The sequence below is a fragment of the Castanea sativa genome, chromosome 11, assembly GCF_040712315.1.
Source record: "Castanea sativa cultivar Marrone di Chiusa Pesio chromosome 11, ASM4071231v1".
NCBI lineage: Eukaryota > Viridiplantae > Streptophyta > Magnoliopsida > Fagales > Fagaceae > Castanea > Castanea sativa.
The window spans coordinates 48,572,978-48,592,778 of record NC_134023.1 but is presented as its reverse complement, the minus strand read 5'-3'; the positions used below and the strand labels follow the sequence as shown (position 1 = coordinate 48,592,778).

General features: G+C 39.0%; 1 protein-coding gene and 1 pseudogene across 1 annotated transcript; one reads left to right on the top strand and one right to left on the bottom strand.

The window, feature by feature from the left end:
* Nucleotides 1-917: 917 nt before the first annotated feature.
* LOC142616628 (pentatricopeptide repeat-containing protein At1g02060, chloroplastic-like) lies at nucleotides 918-9,004 on the bottom strand. The gene is made up of 5 exons (XM_075789441.1): nucleotides 8,845-9,004; nucleotides 6,610-8,746; nucleotides 4,167-4,173; nucleotides 2,752-3,012; nucleotides 918-1,995 (listed from the first exon to the last, which is right to left on the bottom strand). The coding sequence occupies exons 1-5, from the start codon at nucleotides 8,934-8,936 to the stop codon at nucleotides 1,031-1,033; spliced, it is 3,462 nt and encodes a 1,153-aa protein (XP_075645556.1). The 5' UTR covers nucleotides 8,937-9,004; the 3' UTR covers nucleotides 918-1,030.
* A 7,363-nt stretch (nucleotides 9,005-16,367) lies between these two features.
* On the top strand, nucleotides 16,368-18,114 carry LOC142617559 (ABC transporter G family member 28-like; annotated as a pseudogene).
* Nucleotides 18,115-19,801: the final 1,687 nt, after the last annotated feature.

Genomic DNA, 19,801 nt, shown 5'->3' with positions numbered 1-19,801 from the left:
GTTTTATTTGAAAAAACTCACTGGTCAACTAATGCACACCCCTACCTATAATCCTATAGGAACATGACCGTAGTCGAATTGGAACATGTGTTCAAAACACAAGGATCAATGTAGACGTGTCTGCATTTAACCATTAGAACTGGATGAATTTGTTGTATTCTTAAAATAGGACACGACATATACGTGTCAATGCTTGAATAATTGTGTCATTTACACGTAGGAAACCATCAAAATAAACTCCATGAGTCAACTTCTTATCTTTTTTTATCTTATTTTTTATTTTTATTATGAACAAAAAATAGGTCTTGTGTCACTGTGTCCACTTAAGCCCGAATTCAATAGGGTGTGAGGCACCCCTGAGTATATTGGAGTTATCCACATCACATCACAGCATTTTCCTTCTGAAGCGTGTGACTTGAACCAGCACGCTCTTGCAAGCATCATGTGGTGCTAGTCCATGACTTCTACCAACGAACCACGCTCCTAGGGGCTCTATGACTCAACTTCAATAGTTAAGAAATGGGGAGATTTTATTTAACTAAGTTACTGTCATCATCTGATAAAATTCAATTTTGCACTTACTCACAAAGTCGTGTTTTTTTTTTTTTAGTTGATAATCCACAAAATTGTATTATTATTTTTTGGTTGTACCCTGTAGTATATGCAACACACAATGTGCTGTTATCAACCATGTAATTTGATCATAATCTTGTAAGTTTTTGTTGAGCAAATTAAAAACCTTTTGCAAATGTTGTTCTCCCCCTGAAGAATGAATAATCATGAAATCACGTAGACCAAGAAATTATAGGTGAAACAAAACATCAAATTGCAGTACAGATGTTATAATTATGTAATTGGTCATACTGACACTTCCATAATTTCAAGACATACATCAAAGTTAGATAGTTTAATATTCTTAATTCCCAATTCTTTAGATATTACTAATTTCAAATGCAACATAACATTCCTCCGCAGAAGATAATTCATAAGTAGTTAAAGATTAAACCAAGAAATTGTATCCAAGATGTGATTACAGGCTACGGATGAGTATGCCTTCGAAAGTAATGCCAGGTCCAAATGCTAAGGCAAGCCCCCATTCTTCCCCTTGTATCTTCAACTCCTCTCTCATGTACTCCATAACATAGAAAATGGTGTTGCTACTAACATTCCCGTAATCCATCAATGCCCTTCTACTACACTCTAGCTTCTCACTTCTTAATTTCAGTGTGTTCTCAAGCCTATTAAGAATTGCTGGTCCACCAGGATGAACAGCCCAAAACAAGTCATTGAACTCTTTTATATCACCCTTTGCCATAAGCTTCTTGCAAAACCTCTCAATGTTATCCTCAATCTTTTGGGGTAGGTCTCTTCCAAGCTTAAAGTTTATACCCTCTTCAGAGAGCCTACCATCAATCACATTATGTGTATCTGGCAAGAATTGTTGGACAGCGTAGTTTAGCTCCATGAAAGGAGACTCTTGACCTGTTAAAGGGTCAGTTCCAATAATCACAGCTGCAGCTCCATCACCAAAAAGTGCAGCCCCTACAAGATCATAAGGGCGGTCCTTGTTAGGTGGGCGAAAACCAAGTATAGTAGTCTCAGAAGTGGTTAATAAAACCCTGCTTCCTGGATTGTTTTCAGCTATGTCCTTGGCAACTCTAAGGCCAGTGACACCACCATAACAACCTAGAAAATATAGCATGACGCGGCTAACATCAGTCCTTAGGCCAAGCTGACTAGCAAGGTAAAGATCACCACCCGGTAAGCGTATTTCACTTGAAGAAACATAGACTATGTGAGTGATGTCTTGTGCTGGCCTTCCCCATTCCTTGATGCAAGCAAGGCTGGCTTCCATGGCCATTTCCACCACTGCCGGGTTTGCGATTTCAAGCCTTTGCTTGATTGTTGGTGAGCCCTCAGTAGCCAGTTCAGGGTATTTGTCTAGGATCTCTTTGGACATCACTGTGTATCTTGTCTTCACAGTGGTAGTTTTGCCTAGCAAAAGAGACGCATGGTGAGTCCAGGGAATCAATGTGTAGAAAGACTTCCCATGGCTGTTGATACAACAAAGGTTATATTTCCCAAAAGAGAATTGACAAAAAAAAAAAAAAACTGTGAAGATGTATTCATTAAAAACATTTGATTCTATGTAAAAACGATAAAATTAAGGTTAAATGGCATATTTGGTCATCAACCTTTGGTCTTTGTTTCAAGATCATCCTTATACTTTAACATGTTCCAAAAAAGCTTTTATTGTCATCCAACAGTTGAAAAATGCTAAGGTTACAAATAGAATTCATGAAACCAAAGTCACTTTGATAATGTAGAGCCTATGACGAGGCATGAAACATTTTGTTTGTCATATTAGTGATAACAAAGTGGGAGGCAAGTGCCTTTCACCAAAAACAACAAGTTACAGATTCGAGTTTGAGAATCAGTTTCTCCAATAAATTGAGAGTAAGATTGCTCACCATAACCTCTCCCAAATATCACAAAAGTGAGAGCTTTGTACACTTGGTACAACATAGGTGATGATAAAGACCACTTTGAAATAATTTTGAAAATAGATGAACAAAAATGAAACATTTTAGAGTGTAAACTGTAAAGACAATTTTGAAACAAAGGTCAAAAGTTGAGTACCAAATGTATAATTTAACCAAAACTAAACAAGGACAATTTAGAAAGCAACAAATTGAATTTGATCTAAAAAGGTTCCAAGCACAAATTGTCAGTAACAAGATATTTGCTTACACAGGCGCTCCAATTTCTCCTTAACGGACGAGTCTACACATTTTGTGTCACGAATGTAGCCCTCAACCAAGCATTCTTGAGGAACGAGTTGGCTAGGAAAGGCCTTGCCTAGTGCAAGGACTGTTGCCTTTCCTGGTGTGGGAATTCGTCTAGTTTGTGCAGAATAGTGGTTTGGGGTGCCATTGCCATTAGTTCTTGACATCTTTTTAGTAGTTGTGGCAAGAAGATAAATATTTTGTGTTTGATAAGAACTTACGGAGACTTGTCAGTCATATATAATGGGGAGATTGGTGTTCATAAAAAAAAAAAAAAAAAATGGGGAGGTTGGGCGTGTTCTTGGAGGGAAGTTGGTACCAAGAGAGAATAGCATGAAAAGAGAGGAAATGATTACTTTATTAGGTTTGGTTATCTTTTTGGGTTCATGGGTTGGGAGTGTGAATATTTATTAAGGTGACTATCTTTTTCTTTCTTGGTTTAAGTCCTTGTCCCAATTCTAACTTACCATTCAATTGTGCTGCTTCGTATGAAAGACTAAAAATGAATTTTCAATTTTCATCCAATTTTTCCGACTTTAGAAATCTTCAAAACAATTAATTGTGGCAGTTACAATCGACCCATAACCCAAAAATATATAGCCCCAAACCAAAGTGGTGAATAGTGAATAGCAGTAACCTATTTGATGACTATTAGAATAAACACCTATTCTTCTCAAGTTGTCACTTATTTGCAACCAAAGGCCTGCTTCGCAATAACATTAACAAGTCATTATAGTGCCAATTTGTCAAGAATAACAATTTCTTGTGATCCTAATTCCTAACCAGGGAAAGCATGCATTGTCAAACTTCAATGTCTAGGATGTGCTCAAGTTATGGAGAATGTGTTACCGAGGAAATTTCCTCATCACGACAGTGAACCACTCAAAGAAGCATGGTGGCACAACAAACCTAGCAACTGGGAATATTCAACAAAAAAACCAGATTAAAAACATTTCAGTGCCATCTGCCTCAGACCTATTTGATTCACCTTAGCTTGATTACAACACCTAGAGACATAATTGGTTCACTTTTCCCTTAATTTTTAATCTAAAATTCCATTAATAGACTGGAAAAGGGAAACGAAGTAGCAAAGAAAGGATATATGTGTGTGTCTATATATATATATATATATATATAATGTAATTCTTGAGATTATATAGCACAAAGTGCACATTTTTCACCAAGAGCAAAAACAGGAAAACATACAACAGAACCACCCGTACATGAGAATGTAGACTACAACTGGTAAGTGGATAAAAATTTTATTGTATTATACTGGTAGAGGTAACAATAATATTAATTTTTTCTTCCATAACTGCGACGAAAACAATGCAATTCAAATCTCCAAATGCCAGCCACGAGATGGATTTGGATTGATACCTGCAGTCTGCAAACATGAGAGGTAGAAATTAGATCAAGTTGTGCGTTTGTGAGTGAGCATGGGCGGTTAGGTGTATGTAAGAGATAGACTAACATATATTTTCTAAATTTTATTGCATACAAGAAAAATTCTATGCCTCATATAACTAGGCATTCATAGAAGAGACCAACAGACATACTCCATACAAGGCCTCAAATCATGTTACATGGATTGGAGCTTTTAATGAAACCATTTAGGAGATAAAATGTTGTGGTCATGAATGTATGAACTAATTTGTCTATAAATATAAAAATCATATAGAAATACAGACATCTCCTCTAGATTAATACCCTTTACACATACCTTCCCTGAACTCTCTTTTTTGAATCGTAACTACCCCATATATATATATATAATACAAGATAGAAATTCTACTCTAGCCTAACATAAGTGTATATGTGTGTGAATCTCCCTCTTGGAGACTTGAAGTCCGGCTCTTGCCCCCCACTCCCCACAAGCACTTATATGTGAAGTGACCATCGCATCAAGGGCGTGCGGTGGTATAACTACCCTATATGTAAAGCACTTGACAGGTTGACTCCATTAACATCAGGCATTAAATTGTGACAATCAATAAATAACCTGATAAACCAATCAAATTTACCTTTGCTCCCCTCTGAAATCATAATTTTCTTAGATTTATTGAACTTTACTGGCAAGATGAATTTGTTACAACCAAAAAAATAATCATAAAATTACTATATAGAATGTACTTGTATGAAATAAAATAGCATTAATGACCATAGAGTCAGTTTTGCGGTCGACCTTGCTTTGTTTCTTGAACTGTTACCACGGGGGATAATGAAAGATGGGGGGGGGGGGGGTCAACTTGATAAATCTGATAGCATTATAAGATCAGAAAAGGTCAATTTACTTGACTTCACTACATCATAATTACAGGAGGAAAATTTTACGTGGTTTTAGCATAAGGACAGCTCTTAGAGGAGTGGCCTTTTGCAACAAAGTAGGGGCTCCTTTTTGCACATAATATTCAGGTCTTTTCTCTTATAGTGGAATCACTAATTTTCCTTGGCTAACTAGTATTTGAATAAGGTTTATTTAGCTTTTCCTTCCCAGATTGAGCACTGTTACTCCCTTTTCTCTCATGTTGAGTGGAGTTATGGTAGTTCAGTCTATAAAGGAAGGACAGTTGATCATACTTGGCACAGAACCACCACTAGTTCAGTCTATAAAGGAAGTGCTTCCAATTGTTTGATTATTTTTTTCCCTAATATTAGAAGGAACAACAGAGGAAAAGGCTGCCCAGCCAACAAAATTGACTGATATACATTTTTTCTCGGGGGACCATGCCCTCAGGAGAAACTAGAGATGATTGCCTCTCAATTGAATTTGTATTCTGGGGATATTGACCCATAGTAGAGGGGAGATATCCTTATGTTCTCACAAAATCAATTAAAATTAAAATTCGAAGTGTTACCGTCAGAATTATTTTTTGATAATTAGTTTTACCATCATAATTTAAAGGGCTTTCCCATATACAAAGACCAAAAAGAAAAGGCTGGGAGAATGGATTGAAAAGTATGCAGTGTGACCATGACTTGAAAACAATATCCACTTATAAATGTGAGAATCCCATTCAAAAGCTGAAAAAAAAGCATAGATCTGAGTCATTCACTTAAACTATGAAACATATAGTCTAATTTCACATTTTGTATGTTTCAGCAAGAGGGGAAATGAATCAAATAAAGTTATCCATAATAAAGTGCAGCAAAAAAACAAAATTGTACAAAGTTTATGCTGGTCCCAGGAACTCATTACCAGAATTTTTGAGAGGCTGAAAATAACACCCTTGAGAAGCAGTGTTTCAAAATGCGAATAGGAATAGTGATGAGGGGAATTTTGTGCCTTCAATTATACAGTGATGTAACAGCCAAAGTCATACGCTTATGAAAATCATATCCAGACTCTATTCAGCATGCCCCTCTGCAAGGCAACAAATGGGCTGAAGTTTTATAAAAGAATAAAAAATCAAGCATGTACTATGTATAGTTTCAATGAAAAAACAAAGCAAATTACCAAATCACTTCAACGGAAAAAATTATCCAAAAGGAGTAATGCACTCAAACATTGAGCTTGAGCTCTCTCCACAGTCTTTCACCATCAACAATGAGCTAATTACGGAGTCCTGATGTTTGAAGCTGACATTTTATGCAAGGCTTCCTGCCCTACTCTGGTGCTCTTCTAGGTTTCCAACCTGCAAAATAAACTAAATAATTTTAAATAATCCTTCAGAGCAGCAACTTTTATGCTTTTAATGCTGTATGAATGCACTCCCAAGCCAGCAAATCTATAATAACTTTAACCAACACTAATCTTACAGGACAAATGAAAAAAAAAAAAGAAGAGAAATAAATATAAAACACATGCACACACAGGACTTACAATTTGAGGTCTTGACTTCTCAGAGCTAGACTTTGGAGCAGGTCTGTCTAAATGCCCCTGTTCTGGAATCCTCTTAGATACAAACTCAGCTTCACGTGATCTTCCCCCAGTATCTAGGGCAGTTTTCAAATCATATAGGCAGGTCAAATTTTGATTTACTCCTTTCTCCACCATTTCATAGTACAAACCAAATGCTTCTGAAAGTTTATTCTTATTACAAAGGCCCAAAATCACTGTATTGCACATATCTGTGTCAACACTTTGATCCTTATCCAAGGCAAATAGCAACATTTCATGTGCCTCTAACAGTTTTCTATTCTGGCTAAGGAAACCAACCAATTCTTCCATTTTAACTGAGTATCCGTTCTCATAAATCAAGCCAACAATCTGAAATGCTTTATCTCGCAGCCCTCTACCAAAAAGTAACCTTATACATTTTGTTGAAAGGTTTATATTTTGCCTGATTTTTCTCTCTAACATCAACATTATAAAACTAGCAGATTCATGGGCACAATCCATCTCTAGAAGTTCTGTAAGTATAGAATGGAATGTAGATGTTTTTGGGACATGAGAGCTTTTCAGCATCTTCTCAAGTGTCTGCTGGGCAAGAAGAGGCTGTCTCTTCTGCATGAAACCATCAATCAAAGATTCATAGATCTCAACATCGGGCACAAAATCTCTTCTTAACATCCAGACTAAGAGTTCATATCCAGCTTCATATGTACCTTCCCTACTGTGCCCCATGATTAAGGTTTTGTATGATGGAGGGTCTTGTGTTCCCCTTTTCATTAGCTGCCGAAACACTCTCTCAGCCTTTTTAGTTTTCCCATTTCCACACAGATATTCAAACATAGGGTTATATGCAGCCACAAGAGGCTTACAACCAACGGCACTAAACAGGATTTCCTTCTTTGATAGCTCATCAAACAACTCCTCTGCCCTACCATAATCCCCAATCTGACACAAGCTACGTATTATAACACTATATGTAGCTGAATCTGGTTGAACCTGCAACTCAGACATCTTATCAAACATTTTCAATGCTTCATCCAAATTTCCGGCACTGCAATGAGCATGAATTAATGTATTGAATGTACATGTATCGGGAGTAAATCCTCCAACTCCCTTCATTCCCTCCAAAATCTCTTTTATCTTATCCAGCTTCCCTGCCTCACAGAGCCCCTTAATTAGAGTATTATAAGTAACAACATTAGGTTTAAGCCCTTCACTGCTCATCTCTTCAAGAACGACCAAAGCCCCATCGATCTCTTGTTTCATACAGTACCCTCTAATCAAAGTCGTATAAGTAACAACATTAGGATTCAAATCCACACTTCTCTTCCTCATACCCTTCACCACATTATGCGCGATACTAATCTTCCCCACCCTACACAGCCCATCAACAAGCGTATTATACGTAACAACATCCGGTTCACATTTAAAACGCGACATTTCCTTAAAAAACTGAAACCCTTCATCAACCATTGAGTTCATACAAAAGCCTCTAATCAAAATATTGAAAGTATACGTATCCGGCGTAACGCCATATGTACTAAGCATTTCATCATACACACTCTTCGCCATATTAGTCCGACCCCGTTTAAGCAAAATTGACAAAAGACTATTGAATGAAACAACCGAAGGCGAAACCCCTAACGACTTCATTGTTGAAAACAGCTTTATAGACTCTTGGAACAACCCGGCTCGACCATAGTTCCTAATTAAGCTATTGAAGAACCTGTCCTCGAGCTTAACCGCCCCATTAGACCGTTTATCAATGGAAAACAGGAAATTCCTTGCTACATTGAGATTTCTATGGCGACCCAAGATTTCTAACATCATGAAGTATGATTGGGCAGTGTGAGAGAAACCCATTTGCTGTACCCACTTGAAGAATTGAAAGGCTTTGGATGGGGTTGTGATGAGGCGGAGAACTTGGAGCACAGTGGTTTTGGATAGCGAGTCAGAGAGTGAGGTTTCAAGGTCATTTGACCAAGGGTTGGAGTTGATGAGCCTAGCCATGGCTTTTGCCTTTTTCTTTTTGGGTTTGAGTTTAACACTGGGGTGGTTTGGTTCTTTGTTGTTGTTGTTATCATTGTCCTCATTGTGGGTATTGGTGTTTTGAAAGGAATACCACCTGGGTTTTGAAAATTAGTTAAGAAAAAGATACGTATAGAAGTGTAAAGTGGTGTGTGTTGGTTAGTGAGAAAATAGAGAAAGAGAAGAGAAAGTTACCTGGGAGTTGAATGAGGCTGAGAGTTAGAGTTGAAGAATTGCTTTCTTAATAGTGTCAATGATCGACTTTGAGAATTGAGAATGGCGGCCATGACTTGAAAGTGCCGGAATTTTGCTTCATTACCTGGGAGTTGAGTGAGGCTGAGCTTTGTTGAGGATGGTCTGCTGGGTGGGGAAAGTGGTGGTGACGAGCTAGATTTATTTATTATTATTATTATTTATTAATGAATATGATTATGTGGATTGTGAATTGTCACTGAGAGCTGGAACACTCTTTCCAAATAACATTAGTGTGCTAAAGATTTCGTTAGTTGGCTGGTTTTGGAAGAAATTGGGAAACTAACAACTCGAGTTTCTAAAACTCGAGATTGAAACAAAAATCGAGTTTTTAGTACTCGATTATGGGGTTTTTCATTTACTGACGTGGACAAATTTTTTCATGTGTATTCTTGCAAAATCGAGTTTCTAAAACTCGTATTCAACTAAAAATTGAGTTTTTAGTACACGATAATGTATACAAAATCAAGTTTCTAAAACTCGATATCTAATCATCGTTTTTAAACCCCCCTTTCAGAAACACGTTTTTCACCACTTAAAACCTAAAATCTCAGTTACTCTCACTACCACTCAGTTTCTCTCACTCGACTCTCTCTCTTTGATTCTCACTCTAACGGATACTCTCCTCATTCTATTCTCACACCAGTCTCTTCAAAATTCAGTCTTTCTCTGATTCGGTTTATTCCACAGTATTTGTACCAAGGTAAATCCTTTTCAAATTTTCCCTCTTGAATGCTAAGAAATTTTCCCTCATTCTATTCTCACACCGGTCCCCAAGCGTTTGCTTTGCTTTTGTTTTAGTTTCTTTTTTGCTTTTTCAAATTTTGATTGAGTTGGAGAGTGGAGACCCAGTACAAATTAGGAAAGAAAGGATTTTTAGTTCAGTGTTGTTTCAGTGTTGTTTTTCTGATTTTTAAGGATTTTTAGCTGAGGTACAACAGAAATATAGAGAGAGGAAAAATAGCATTCTATTTTTATTCAACTACTTGCATTTGGCTTGTCATATCAAATTAATAGCTTTACTTATAGGTACGAAATTCGAGACTTGCTCAATTGAGGCGAGAATAAATAATATGGCAATACTTCGAAGTTTTTACGGTGTTTGAAGAAATTGAATTATAAACTAAAATTCATAGCATATTGAGTAATATTTGTCTCAATACATGAGATCTATGATGAAAATTATTTGTCAAAATACGTACACAATTCAACTGTTAGATTTGACAAAGTATGGCTCTAGTGAAACACATAATTCAATTGTTAGATTTGACAAAGTCGATATAGTCTACGCTGGATTCAACGGTTGGGGATAAATTGGTTATTGAGTCATACCAAAGAATCATCTTTTTGTCATCGTGAGTTGTTGTTAGTTTTGTAATACCAATGGGGAAATTATAAATCCAACTTTAGTGTTGTTGGATCATGTGGGCCTAAAATGGGATGGGATCATGGTTTTGGATTTAGGATGATGTTGAAAGAGGCCTTTGAGCCCATCCTACATCCTTGAAAAATACCCAATATTAGTTTAACTTGCTGAGATAATATAGCCACAATACAGAGAACTCGAAGTTAAGATTTTTAGAAGCTTTTTTCTATTCCTTGCTATACGTATAAGTACAAGTTGGCCCTTGACTAGAAACAGCTCAGCCCTTGCTTAGCTTTCCTACACTAAGCCTTGCAATTAGGCACTCATGACCTAATAATTGAAATGGATGCTAAAGTGTTGATAAATTTGACACTCCTTACATAATTATTGAAACTGATGCTAAAGTAGCCGTACATTGGGTAAATTACTATGTTTTTTTCTCCCTAATATTTCAAATGTAAAAGTTCAGTTTCTAACTTTTTTTCTTATGTTAAAGTAGTCATATTTGTTATATAATTGATGAAAAATATTGAAGTAGCTAATGACTATAATAAAATTTTATTTTTATGCCACTTAGATTGTCATATTGCATAAACTTAGAAATTATTAATCTAATAATAACTCTATAGTCAATTTAAAAAAAAAAAAAAATTCTTTGCCCTAAACCTAATAGTCAACAGACATCGCGCTCCAAAAATTGATTAATTCATCCACATCCCCATAGAATATATAAATCTCCTCGAGAGTTAGAAATTCCTACAAATTCAAAGGTCAAACTGCCAATGAACACCTGTTGCATTAGTGTTCAACAATGAATCTTTAGTGTACAAACTCAATACCACTCAGCTTAACTCAAATGAATAGGTAAACATAGGAACATCAAAGATCAAGAATTTGTACTTCTTCTTGCTTTCCATTCTTTTAGCATCCTTTTTTAAATAATGCCAATAAGGTTTGCTCTTCGAATAGATTTTCCTTGCATGTAGAATAGCATTCCTTTGCCCCCGCACTATTAATGATCTCACGGTTGAGTATTTGAATGTTTGCGGTATGGAGCCTCGGATTGATGACGAGCCACAGATCTTGCACCTGGTCCGCTTGATGAGTCAACTTGTTGACACGACAACGATATCATCGATCGAGAGGACATTTGGAATGGCGAGGTGAAATATCTAGTTCTAGCAACCGCTTTAATTTTTACGTTGTCTTTGTTTTTTAGTTAGCAAGTTCTTTCAAAGTTGTATTTGTAGTTGTAACAACCGCTATAATTTTTATGGATTTTGCAGGACCCGGGCCCACTTACATGTCGTGGTCGCACTAAGGAGATGGCAAGCATTCAGATGGGAGATAATCGAGTGATTGACATTATCAAGTTGCTAAGGCTGGAAGGATTGTTTAGGGCCCCTTCCAGAGAGATAGATCATTGCCTAATATCGGCCCTAGTTGAGTGATGGCGGCCGGAGACGCATACATTCCATCTTCCACATGATGAGATGTCAATCACCCTACAAGATGTGGAGGTCATTTTCGGACTTCCTATAGACGGTGAGGTCTTGGTTGGGCCGACTGCTGTGGTGGATGGGGATTGGCGAGATTTGTGCATGGAGTTGCTTGGTTTTACTCCGGCGAATGACAACAAAACTTTGGCGGGGCAAAGATTTCTCATCAGCCGCCTTGTTAACGTCATTGCAGTGCCACTGCCTCATGACGCAACGGAGATGCAGATACACTAGTATGCCCGGTGCTATATTTTAGCGCTGCTAGGGGATAAGCTTTTCATGGACAAGTCGGGAGATAGGGTGCATTTGATGTTCTTGGCGTTCATGCGTGACCTTCGTGATCCACCACAGTATAGTTGGGGTAGTGGTTGCTTGGCCTTTGGTTGCACGAGAGAGTTGTGTCGGGCAAGCGAGAAAGGGGCATCGCAGATTGGTGGGGCGTGCACATTGGTCCGGTATTGGGCATGGGCAAGGTTGCCATTCTTGTGCCCGAGGATAGAGCCCGCTGGATGTGATTATGGCCCATGGCCATATGCTCACTTGCATTTAAGTAAGTATTTTTCGATATTGTGTGTGTTACGCAATGTACTCTTCTTAGTAACTATAACATGGGTATTATCTTATCTTATGTTATTCGCTCGTAAATGCTGTAGGTGGGTGCGGGTGCCAAGCTCGAAGAGTAGGCCATGCGGCATGGCCTTGATTCACTATCGCGAGCAATTAGTTAGAATGCGGCCGGACCAAGTATGGGAAACAAAAATTCTGTTTGGTTATGTTAATTTTCCTTAAGAATATGATTGCTTCATCCTTTAACACATCTTTTGTTTTAATTTTTGTTTTTCCCTTTATCGATGTATTCTCCCTTGTTTCACATTCCTTGATGTGAGGATAATTGTTTTTTGTTTCTATTGTAGATTGTGTGGCAGCCATACGAGGCAGACTTCGGCCACCTTCCTGACTTTTGCGTTGCGAGGGGAGGGATACGTGGACGACAAGGGTGCCACTTGTGTGTTTTTGCATAGTAGAGATGCACCACCGGATCGTGTCCTTCGTCGGTTTGGGTTGGCGCAAGAGCGGCCCGACCATGTTGTGTATGATGAAGAGGCGCATAGCAGAGACTTGCGGGGGAAGGTGGAAAAGAATTGGAGGGAGGAGCATGGACCGTATATCCTTACATGGGATATGAGACAACAACGACTTTGCCATGCACCTCCTCAGACTGGTGAGATGCCTCGCAATCATGACTATTACCGCTGGTACCGTCCGGTCACTCGAAAGTATGTCGACCGCAACAGCGCAAAATTAGATATATCGGTAATGTGTTCTAATTAGATATATCTTACTTGAGTATTTGGGTAGATTACTAAGTACTATATTATCCATTCTACAATTGATACGTAAATGCCTCATCTGATTGTACTGGTTCTTTCTCGGTTTCAGATTGAAAGTCATTTTTGCGGCTGTTGGAGATGCTTCTGTAGGCGGCCGAGCACACAACCATGTCGACGCGTCCTAAATGATGCAGGCTTGGTGGTGGTCTGCGGCGAATGGGGAGGCAAACAACGGGCATGGGGGCGAATCGGCGGCCTACGCAGCCCCGAGCACAAGCGCGGCACCGTAAGTACACCGACCCGTGCTCTGCGCATCTAGGGGCCGTGGTGGGCCGCTACGGCAAGCCCAAGCACAACTACGGCCTAGGGGCCGTGGTCGGCTGCTGCTACGAAGCCGAGCACAAGTGCGGCTAGGGGCCGTGGTCGGTGTGCAACAACGCTCGGGTTGTAAGTAGTCACGAGATACCGCACCCATCCCGCACGCATCTCTCGGCCCGAGGTCCTGCCCATGGTAGATGCGGCTCCTCGGCCCGAGGTCCCTTCACCCGCCCCACCTTCGCGGCCCGGTTTCGATCTCGGTATTCATTCTCGATTGACCCCTCCTATGCACCCGAGACACCCTCGAACCCATCCACCAGCTCCGGTGCACCCACTTTCCCCATTGACCCACCCGTCTTGAACCCATGACAATGAGCCCCACTCTGGCCTATACATAGAGCATCATTACCCACCTGCCTCATCCTCGTCGACCCTGCAGGACCTCGAGTTGACCTCTGCGGCCGGATGCGATGTACGGACGAGCATCCCCCTCGGTCGGCCTTCACCCCCACGAGGTAGACCACGACGTGCTAGAAGAGCTCCCACTTGTGGGACGGGTGGACACAAAATAGGACACAAAGGCGGCTCATGGTACGATACCGGTAATTATGATGTATAGGCCTATTTTGCGAGTTCATTTTATCTTATCATTACACCAAATATTGATTGTATGAATCTAATGTCTTTGCGGCACGATGATGAGCCTAAGGATGATGCCCCGCAGCCTCCTCCCCATGAAACATTACACGAGGGTTAAAAAATGCAAAATTGGTGAACCTTGAAAAAGAGGTTTGTTACGAGGTATTGTCTAATGTGATCTTTTTCTGTAATGAAAAAGTGAATTAATGGTCGTAAAGAAGACTTTTCCTACCGCAAATGCTTGGATAGCTTCATCAAGGGAAAGTATCCGAGATGTTCTTGAAACATTCATAGGTAAATATTTCGAGAAAACCCCATTCGAGGGTCCTCCTGGAGGCAATCGGGAGAGACACACCAATCCGGGAAAAGCTGGTTCTTGTGGAGGGAATCGGGGAGAAGAACAATACTCGAAGAGCGAGAATGAAAATAGGCGGTGAGTTCTTTTGATTAGAAAGAAAGCTGATAATGCTACTCATTTGGTCAATAAGAAAATCTGGAAAAATACGTAGCTTAGGATTTTGATCTTTTAATATCTATTTTGCTGAATAACATACAACCATATGGCCCGAGTTCAAATGACCTTTTCATTTAATGGGGAAATCGGTACGACATTAATCATGTCTTGTTGATGTTTGCATCCTTTTTTTACCTCGAGTATTTTCGGCAACCAATTGAGATGTTCAACAATCGGCCGGGGGCTGCATGTTGTTAGTGAACCAATGTAAAAGCTGTGAAAGAGTAATGATTTAGTGGTCATTCATGCACGATTATTGGGTTGCTAGATAGATGTATATTTTATTTTCTTTTCTTGTGAAAATACGATAATTGTATGGCACATTGAGTTCAACATAACTATCATTTTGTTGCGACAAGGATCACTCTCACTTCAACGAATACTTACTTATTAGGAAAAGATTTCCATGGTTCACACTAATTCATTTCTGTATGTTAAGAATGCGAGTCAATTTACACACCATCAATTTCTTCTAGCTACCAATTAGTAGGCACTCGTGCTTGCCTTGTCCTCCGATATTGCATTGCTTCGGCAAGTTGTAAGAAGGAGGGTCTTAGAAATTTTTTCTCCATAAATCGACCAACGATGAATTTTTGTCCTTGTGACTTTTCTCAATCTACTTGAAATTTTTTTTAGGTTAAAATCTCTATAGCTTCATCTATTCATGGTGGTTTTCAATCTCCTACGGGTGACATTACACGTCGCTTGTGTTCGGTAAACGGCAATTGAAGTTTTACTTCAATAGTTTCTTTGAAAGATACGGGAGTACCAATTACTTGAAACCTAATAAGAGCTTGTAATTTAACCTCGTGGGTAGAAGGTTTGTGAGCTAGGATGGGCTTGTAGTGTTGGCTCGAATCGGAAGGTTAACTTAAATGATTCAAAAGGTCATCCGCAAGAACACTCAGCGTTGTCGAGGCTTGTTGTGAGGGTTTCTTCGCTCGTGGTATTACTGCATGATACGTAAGTATTTGAGAATCATGTCTGCTTTCTTTCTATAAAAACCTGGACGAACTTCTAATTGAGAACACTTAAAATGTCAATTGGCTTGTAGACATCAATTGCCATAATAAATTTGTGATACCAAGTTATTAAACTAGGAGGCCACATATTAATGTAACAGTTGGGATACCAAGTTAATAAGGTCAACCATTTCCCTCCTTGAAGTGTAAAATGTTCTTGATCTCTCCTAGGAATCAAGTAGTACTCATATATGTATACTTTTTTTTCCTAAATTAAAAGATGCCTCGATGTTTGTTACGATTGTTGGCATTTGATATCATGGTCTTGAAGCTTGCCCATTAGGTTCCTATTGTCCCCTTGCAACTCTCAACAAAACTACTGGTGTATGTGAACCGTAAGTTCCACTTCCAGTCCTAAACATCACTTCATTTATGGCATGGTTTATGTGCATACAGAAAATATGAAGATGTTATATGTTTCTGCAGATATCTATACCAATTACCTCTAGGGAATCCAAACCATACTTGTGGAGGAGCAAATATTTGGGCTGATGTTGGTAGTAGCAGTGAGTTATTCTGTTCGATTGGATCATATTGTCCAAGTACCACCAGGACGGACTTGCAGTAGTGGGTATAAAAAATTTTCTCATTATTGGTCACTTAACAACCTTCTCTAATGTTTTGCTTGTCGCAACCTTGTACTTTATTTGAATAGTGTTTTAACTTGATATGTAAGAGTGAAATAGTGCTTTCATTGTTGTGGACATAGAAGCCTTCGTATCTTAATGCATGTATTTATTTTATTTGGAGCTATTAGAGCATGATCTACTTTTGGGGGAATGTGAGCTGAAGCAAATAGAACTTCTATCTTTCTATAATTGTCTTTCTTGCCTCTGTGATTATTTCCTAATGCTGTCATTTTTTCCGTGGAACTGTAGACATTACTGCAGGATGGGTTCTACATCTGAGAGAAGTAAGTTTTTTTCCTTTCCCCCACCCCCTCCCCCTTTCAACTAAATTTCTGAAAAAGTTTCACATAATATGTAGCAATGTCTACATGCCTTTGTGTAATATATTGTTTTGTATACAATTAATTTTCAAAATTTATATGTTTGCTAGTTTCAATGTTCCTATGCCTGTATATTTTTGGAGTTCAATTTCACTGTTCTTCTGGGTATGAAGTGCATTTAACTATTTACCAACCACCTTGCAGGGTGCTTTAAGTTGACTTCTTGTAATCCAAACACTACAAACCAAAATATTCAAGCATATGGAATAATGTTGTTAGTAAGTTGCTCCCTTTACTTCTGAACCATAAACTTGATAAATGATCTTGCCTGGCTCCATCTGTCAGCATCTTCAATTATTCTTGAATCAAACTATGCAAGTCTTAATGCTAATATCCCGAAACTCGAGAAAATTCTCGGTTTCAATTTGCATTTTATTGACTTTCTATAGAATCAGCAGATTTTGATTCCGTGTTACATAATAAGAAGTGTGCTCCTGCCTCCCCCATTAACCCATGGTTAACATCGGGCCAAAAATAAAAGAAAATTTGTTAGTAGTGACCGATGTAATTCAATTGCTTTTGCAGGCTGCTTTAAGTACTCTGCTACTCATCCTTTACAACTGTTCCGACCAAGTTCTAACCGCTAGGGAAAGGAGACTAGCCAAATCCGGAGAAGCGGCAGCCGAAGTGCAAGGGAGACAACAAAAGCACGTCAGAGGTGGAGATCAGCAAAAGATGCTGCAAAGAAGCATGCAAGAGGATTGCAAGCTCATCTAGCACACACATTTTCTTGTAAAAAAGATGCAAAGGATCCCGAGAAACATAAGATTTTGGATCGAGTTAAATCTGACATAGATGATGATCCATTGCCACCTCCACATCCAAGTATGTCGGCTACCCATCTACCCTCAAGAGAAAATAAAAAGGAACCCAGTGAGCTCATGCAGATAATGCATGAAATTGAAGATGACCCTGATAATTATCAAGGTATAAGTATTGGAACTGGGGATATGAGTTCTCATGTAAATGTGCCAAAGGGAAAACAAACTCATACCCAAAATTTTGAGTATGCATACGCTCAACTTGAGAAAGAGAGAGCTCAGCAGCAAGATAACGAGAAACTTAGCTTCTCAGGAATAGTTCAATTGGCTACTCATCCAGAAACCAGGAAAAGGCCTCTGATTGAGATTTCTTTCAAAGATATTACCCTTACCTTCAAAGCAAAAAATAAGCATCTATTGAGATGTGTTACTGGGAAAATTAAGCCTGGCCGCATTACTGCTGTCATGGGTCCATCTGGGGCTGGAAAAACAACATTTCTTTCTGCTGTAGCAGGAAAGGCAATTGGATGCAGGATGACTGGTTTAATTCATATAAATGGAATGAACGATTCAATCCACTCATATAAGAAAATCATTGGTTTTGTGCCACAAGATGATATTGTACATGGAAACTTGACAGTGGAAGAGAATCTTTGGTTCAGTGCAAAGTGCAGGTACACCCCATTTCCTCCTTGCAGATTCCTACTGCTTATCTTGTATGCTCCATATATTGTGGCCATCATCTTCACTTGACTGATGACAATTGCATGTGTCAATTTAGGTACTACATTTTTGAGTTTTCATGCAGAGTTGAGACAAAGTTTCCCATTACAAATTGTAATATTGTTTGAATAGTGAAATGAGGGAAAATAAGGTTGTAGATTATTTTGTTTGCTGGTTGCTAGTGCTATCTAAAGATGTGCTTATCTCCTTTGCCATACTCCTTTTTTTCTTCTTTATTATTTTAATATGATACTTCTGAAATGCTACATGGGAACTTACTATATTAAACATTAAATTAGCATTATCGCCATGGACATTGTGCTTATTTGAACACTCTCTTTTCAGATTAGCTGGGAAATTTGTTCTGCAATTCACTTTAATGCATATTCTGCGAGGTTTAAGCTTCTAGGATCATGTGTCGCCTATGGTCTTATGTTGTTTCAATCCTTGTATAATTTTTTCTTTTGAAAACTGTATTTGGTATCAGTCCCTTTCGCAGTCTAGGGCCCTCTTGGCATAACAAATAAATCAGTTTTGGAAATTCTCTCCCTTTGTTTGAGGTTCTGAACCTTTTTTTCTCTCTTTCTTTTTACTAATCACTTCTTATAAGAATTATAAATTAGTACTTCTATGTGACCGAAGTGAAAATGGTTCTGGAAATATATAAATAATGTGAGCTTTAATCTGAAATATTTTTGAGTTTGTAGCATTGCATGATAAGGGAACTAAGGGCCTGTTACATAAGTGTTGAGCTATTGGGAACACATGGGCAGGTTGAGCATATTCTGGAGTGGAACATGGCCGCTTGTGGAAGCACCGCGGGACTGCGGACATTTTCTGCGGTTATGCCCGGAAGCATGACACAGTCCACATGTCTGCTTCGGTTGACTCTCTATCAAATCTGCGTCCTCCCTCCGCCATCCCGGTTCTTGATCCTTATTCCTCACTCCATCCATCTCATTTCTTATTCGTGACTTCACCGGTCGACCTTTGGCCTGCAACAATGCCGGATTAGGCAACCACTTTGGCCCCATGGGATCCCTCCATAATGACTGTGACTTAGGAACCACAAATGCATGCTCATAAGTGTTAAGGGCATGGTTCAAACCATAACATGGGTGAATATACGTGGTCGAATCAATATGTAAATAGTCACATACTCTAATTGCATGTGAACACGGGATCCCTATATTTTGCCATTTCCCACAACTGCATGTTTTTTCCCGTAACCGAACTTCGTAACTGTGGTTTCCCCCTCCCCGCGCTACACACGTTGAGTTGGGTAACTACTTGAAATATCAGCTCTTCATTGCTAAATGGCTTGAGATAGTGTTTCTCAGATTTACGCTTATTTCCATCCCACGTGGATAAGGCATATTCACTCCATTTCTTACCCTCTGACAACTCATAATGGTATTCTTTGCGCCGGTCGTGGAAATATTGAACAAGTTTGCTCCAAGTGAACTCAACCAACGCGGCAATAGGAAGGCCCCGTGCACCTTTCGCACACCATTGAAACACTCGATATATTGGTTGTCATTGCTCCAAAACGTCTCCCACCATCGTATGACTGGGTCCACATGTCCACATCCTCGCTCATTAGGTATGTGTATGGAAGATAATCTTGATTCTTTTCCTTACCATCCCTCCCCGTCACCTTCTTCTTCTTCCTAATGGCCTCAATTTCCACCTGCTTAATGGAGTCCATTATGGTAGCA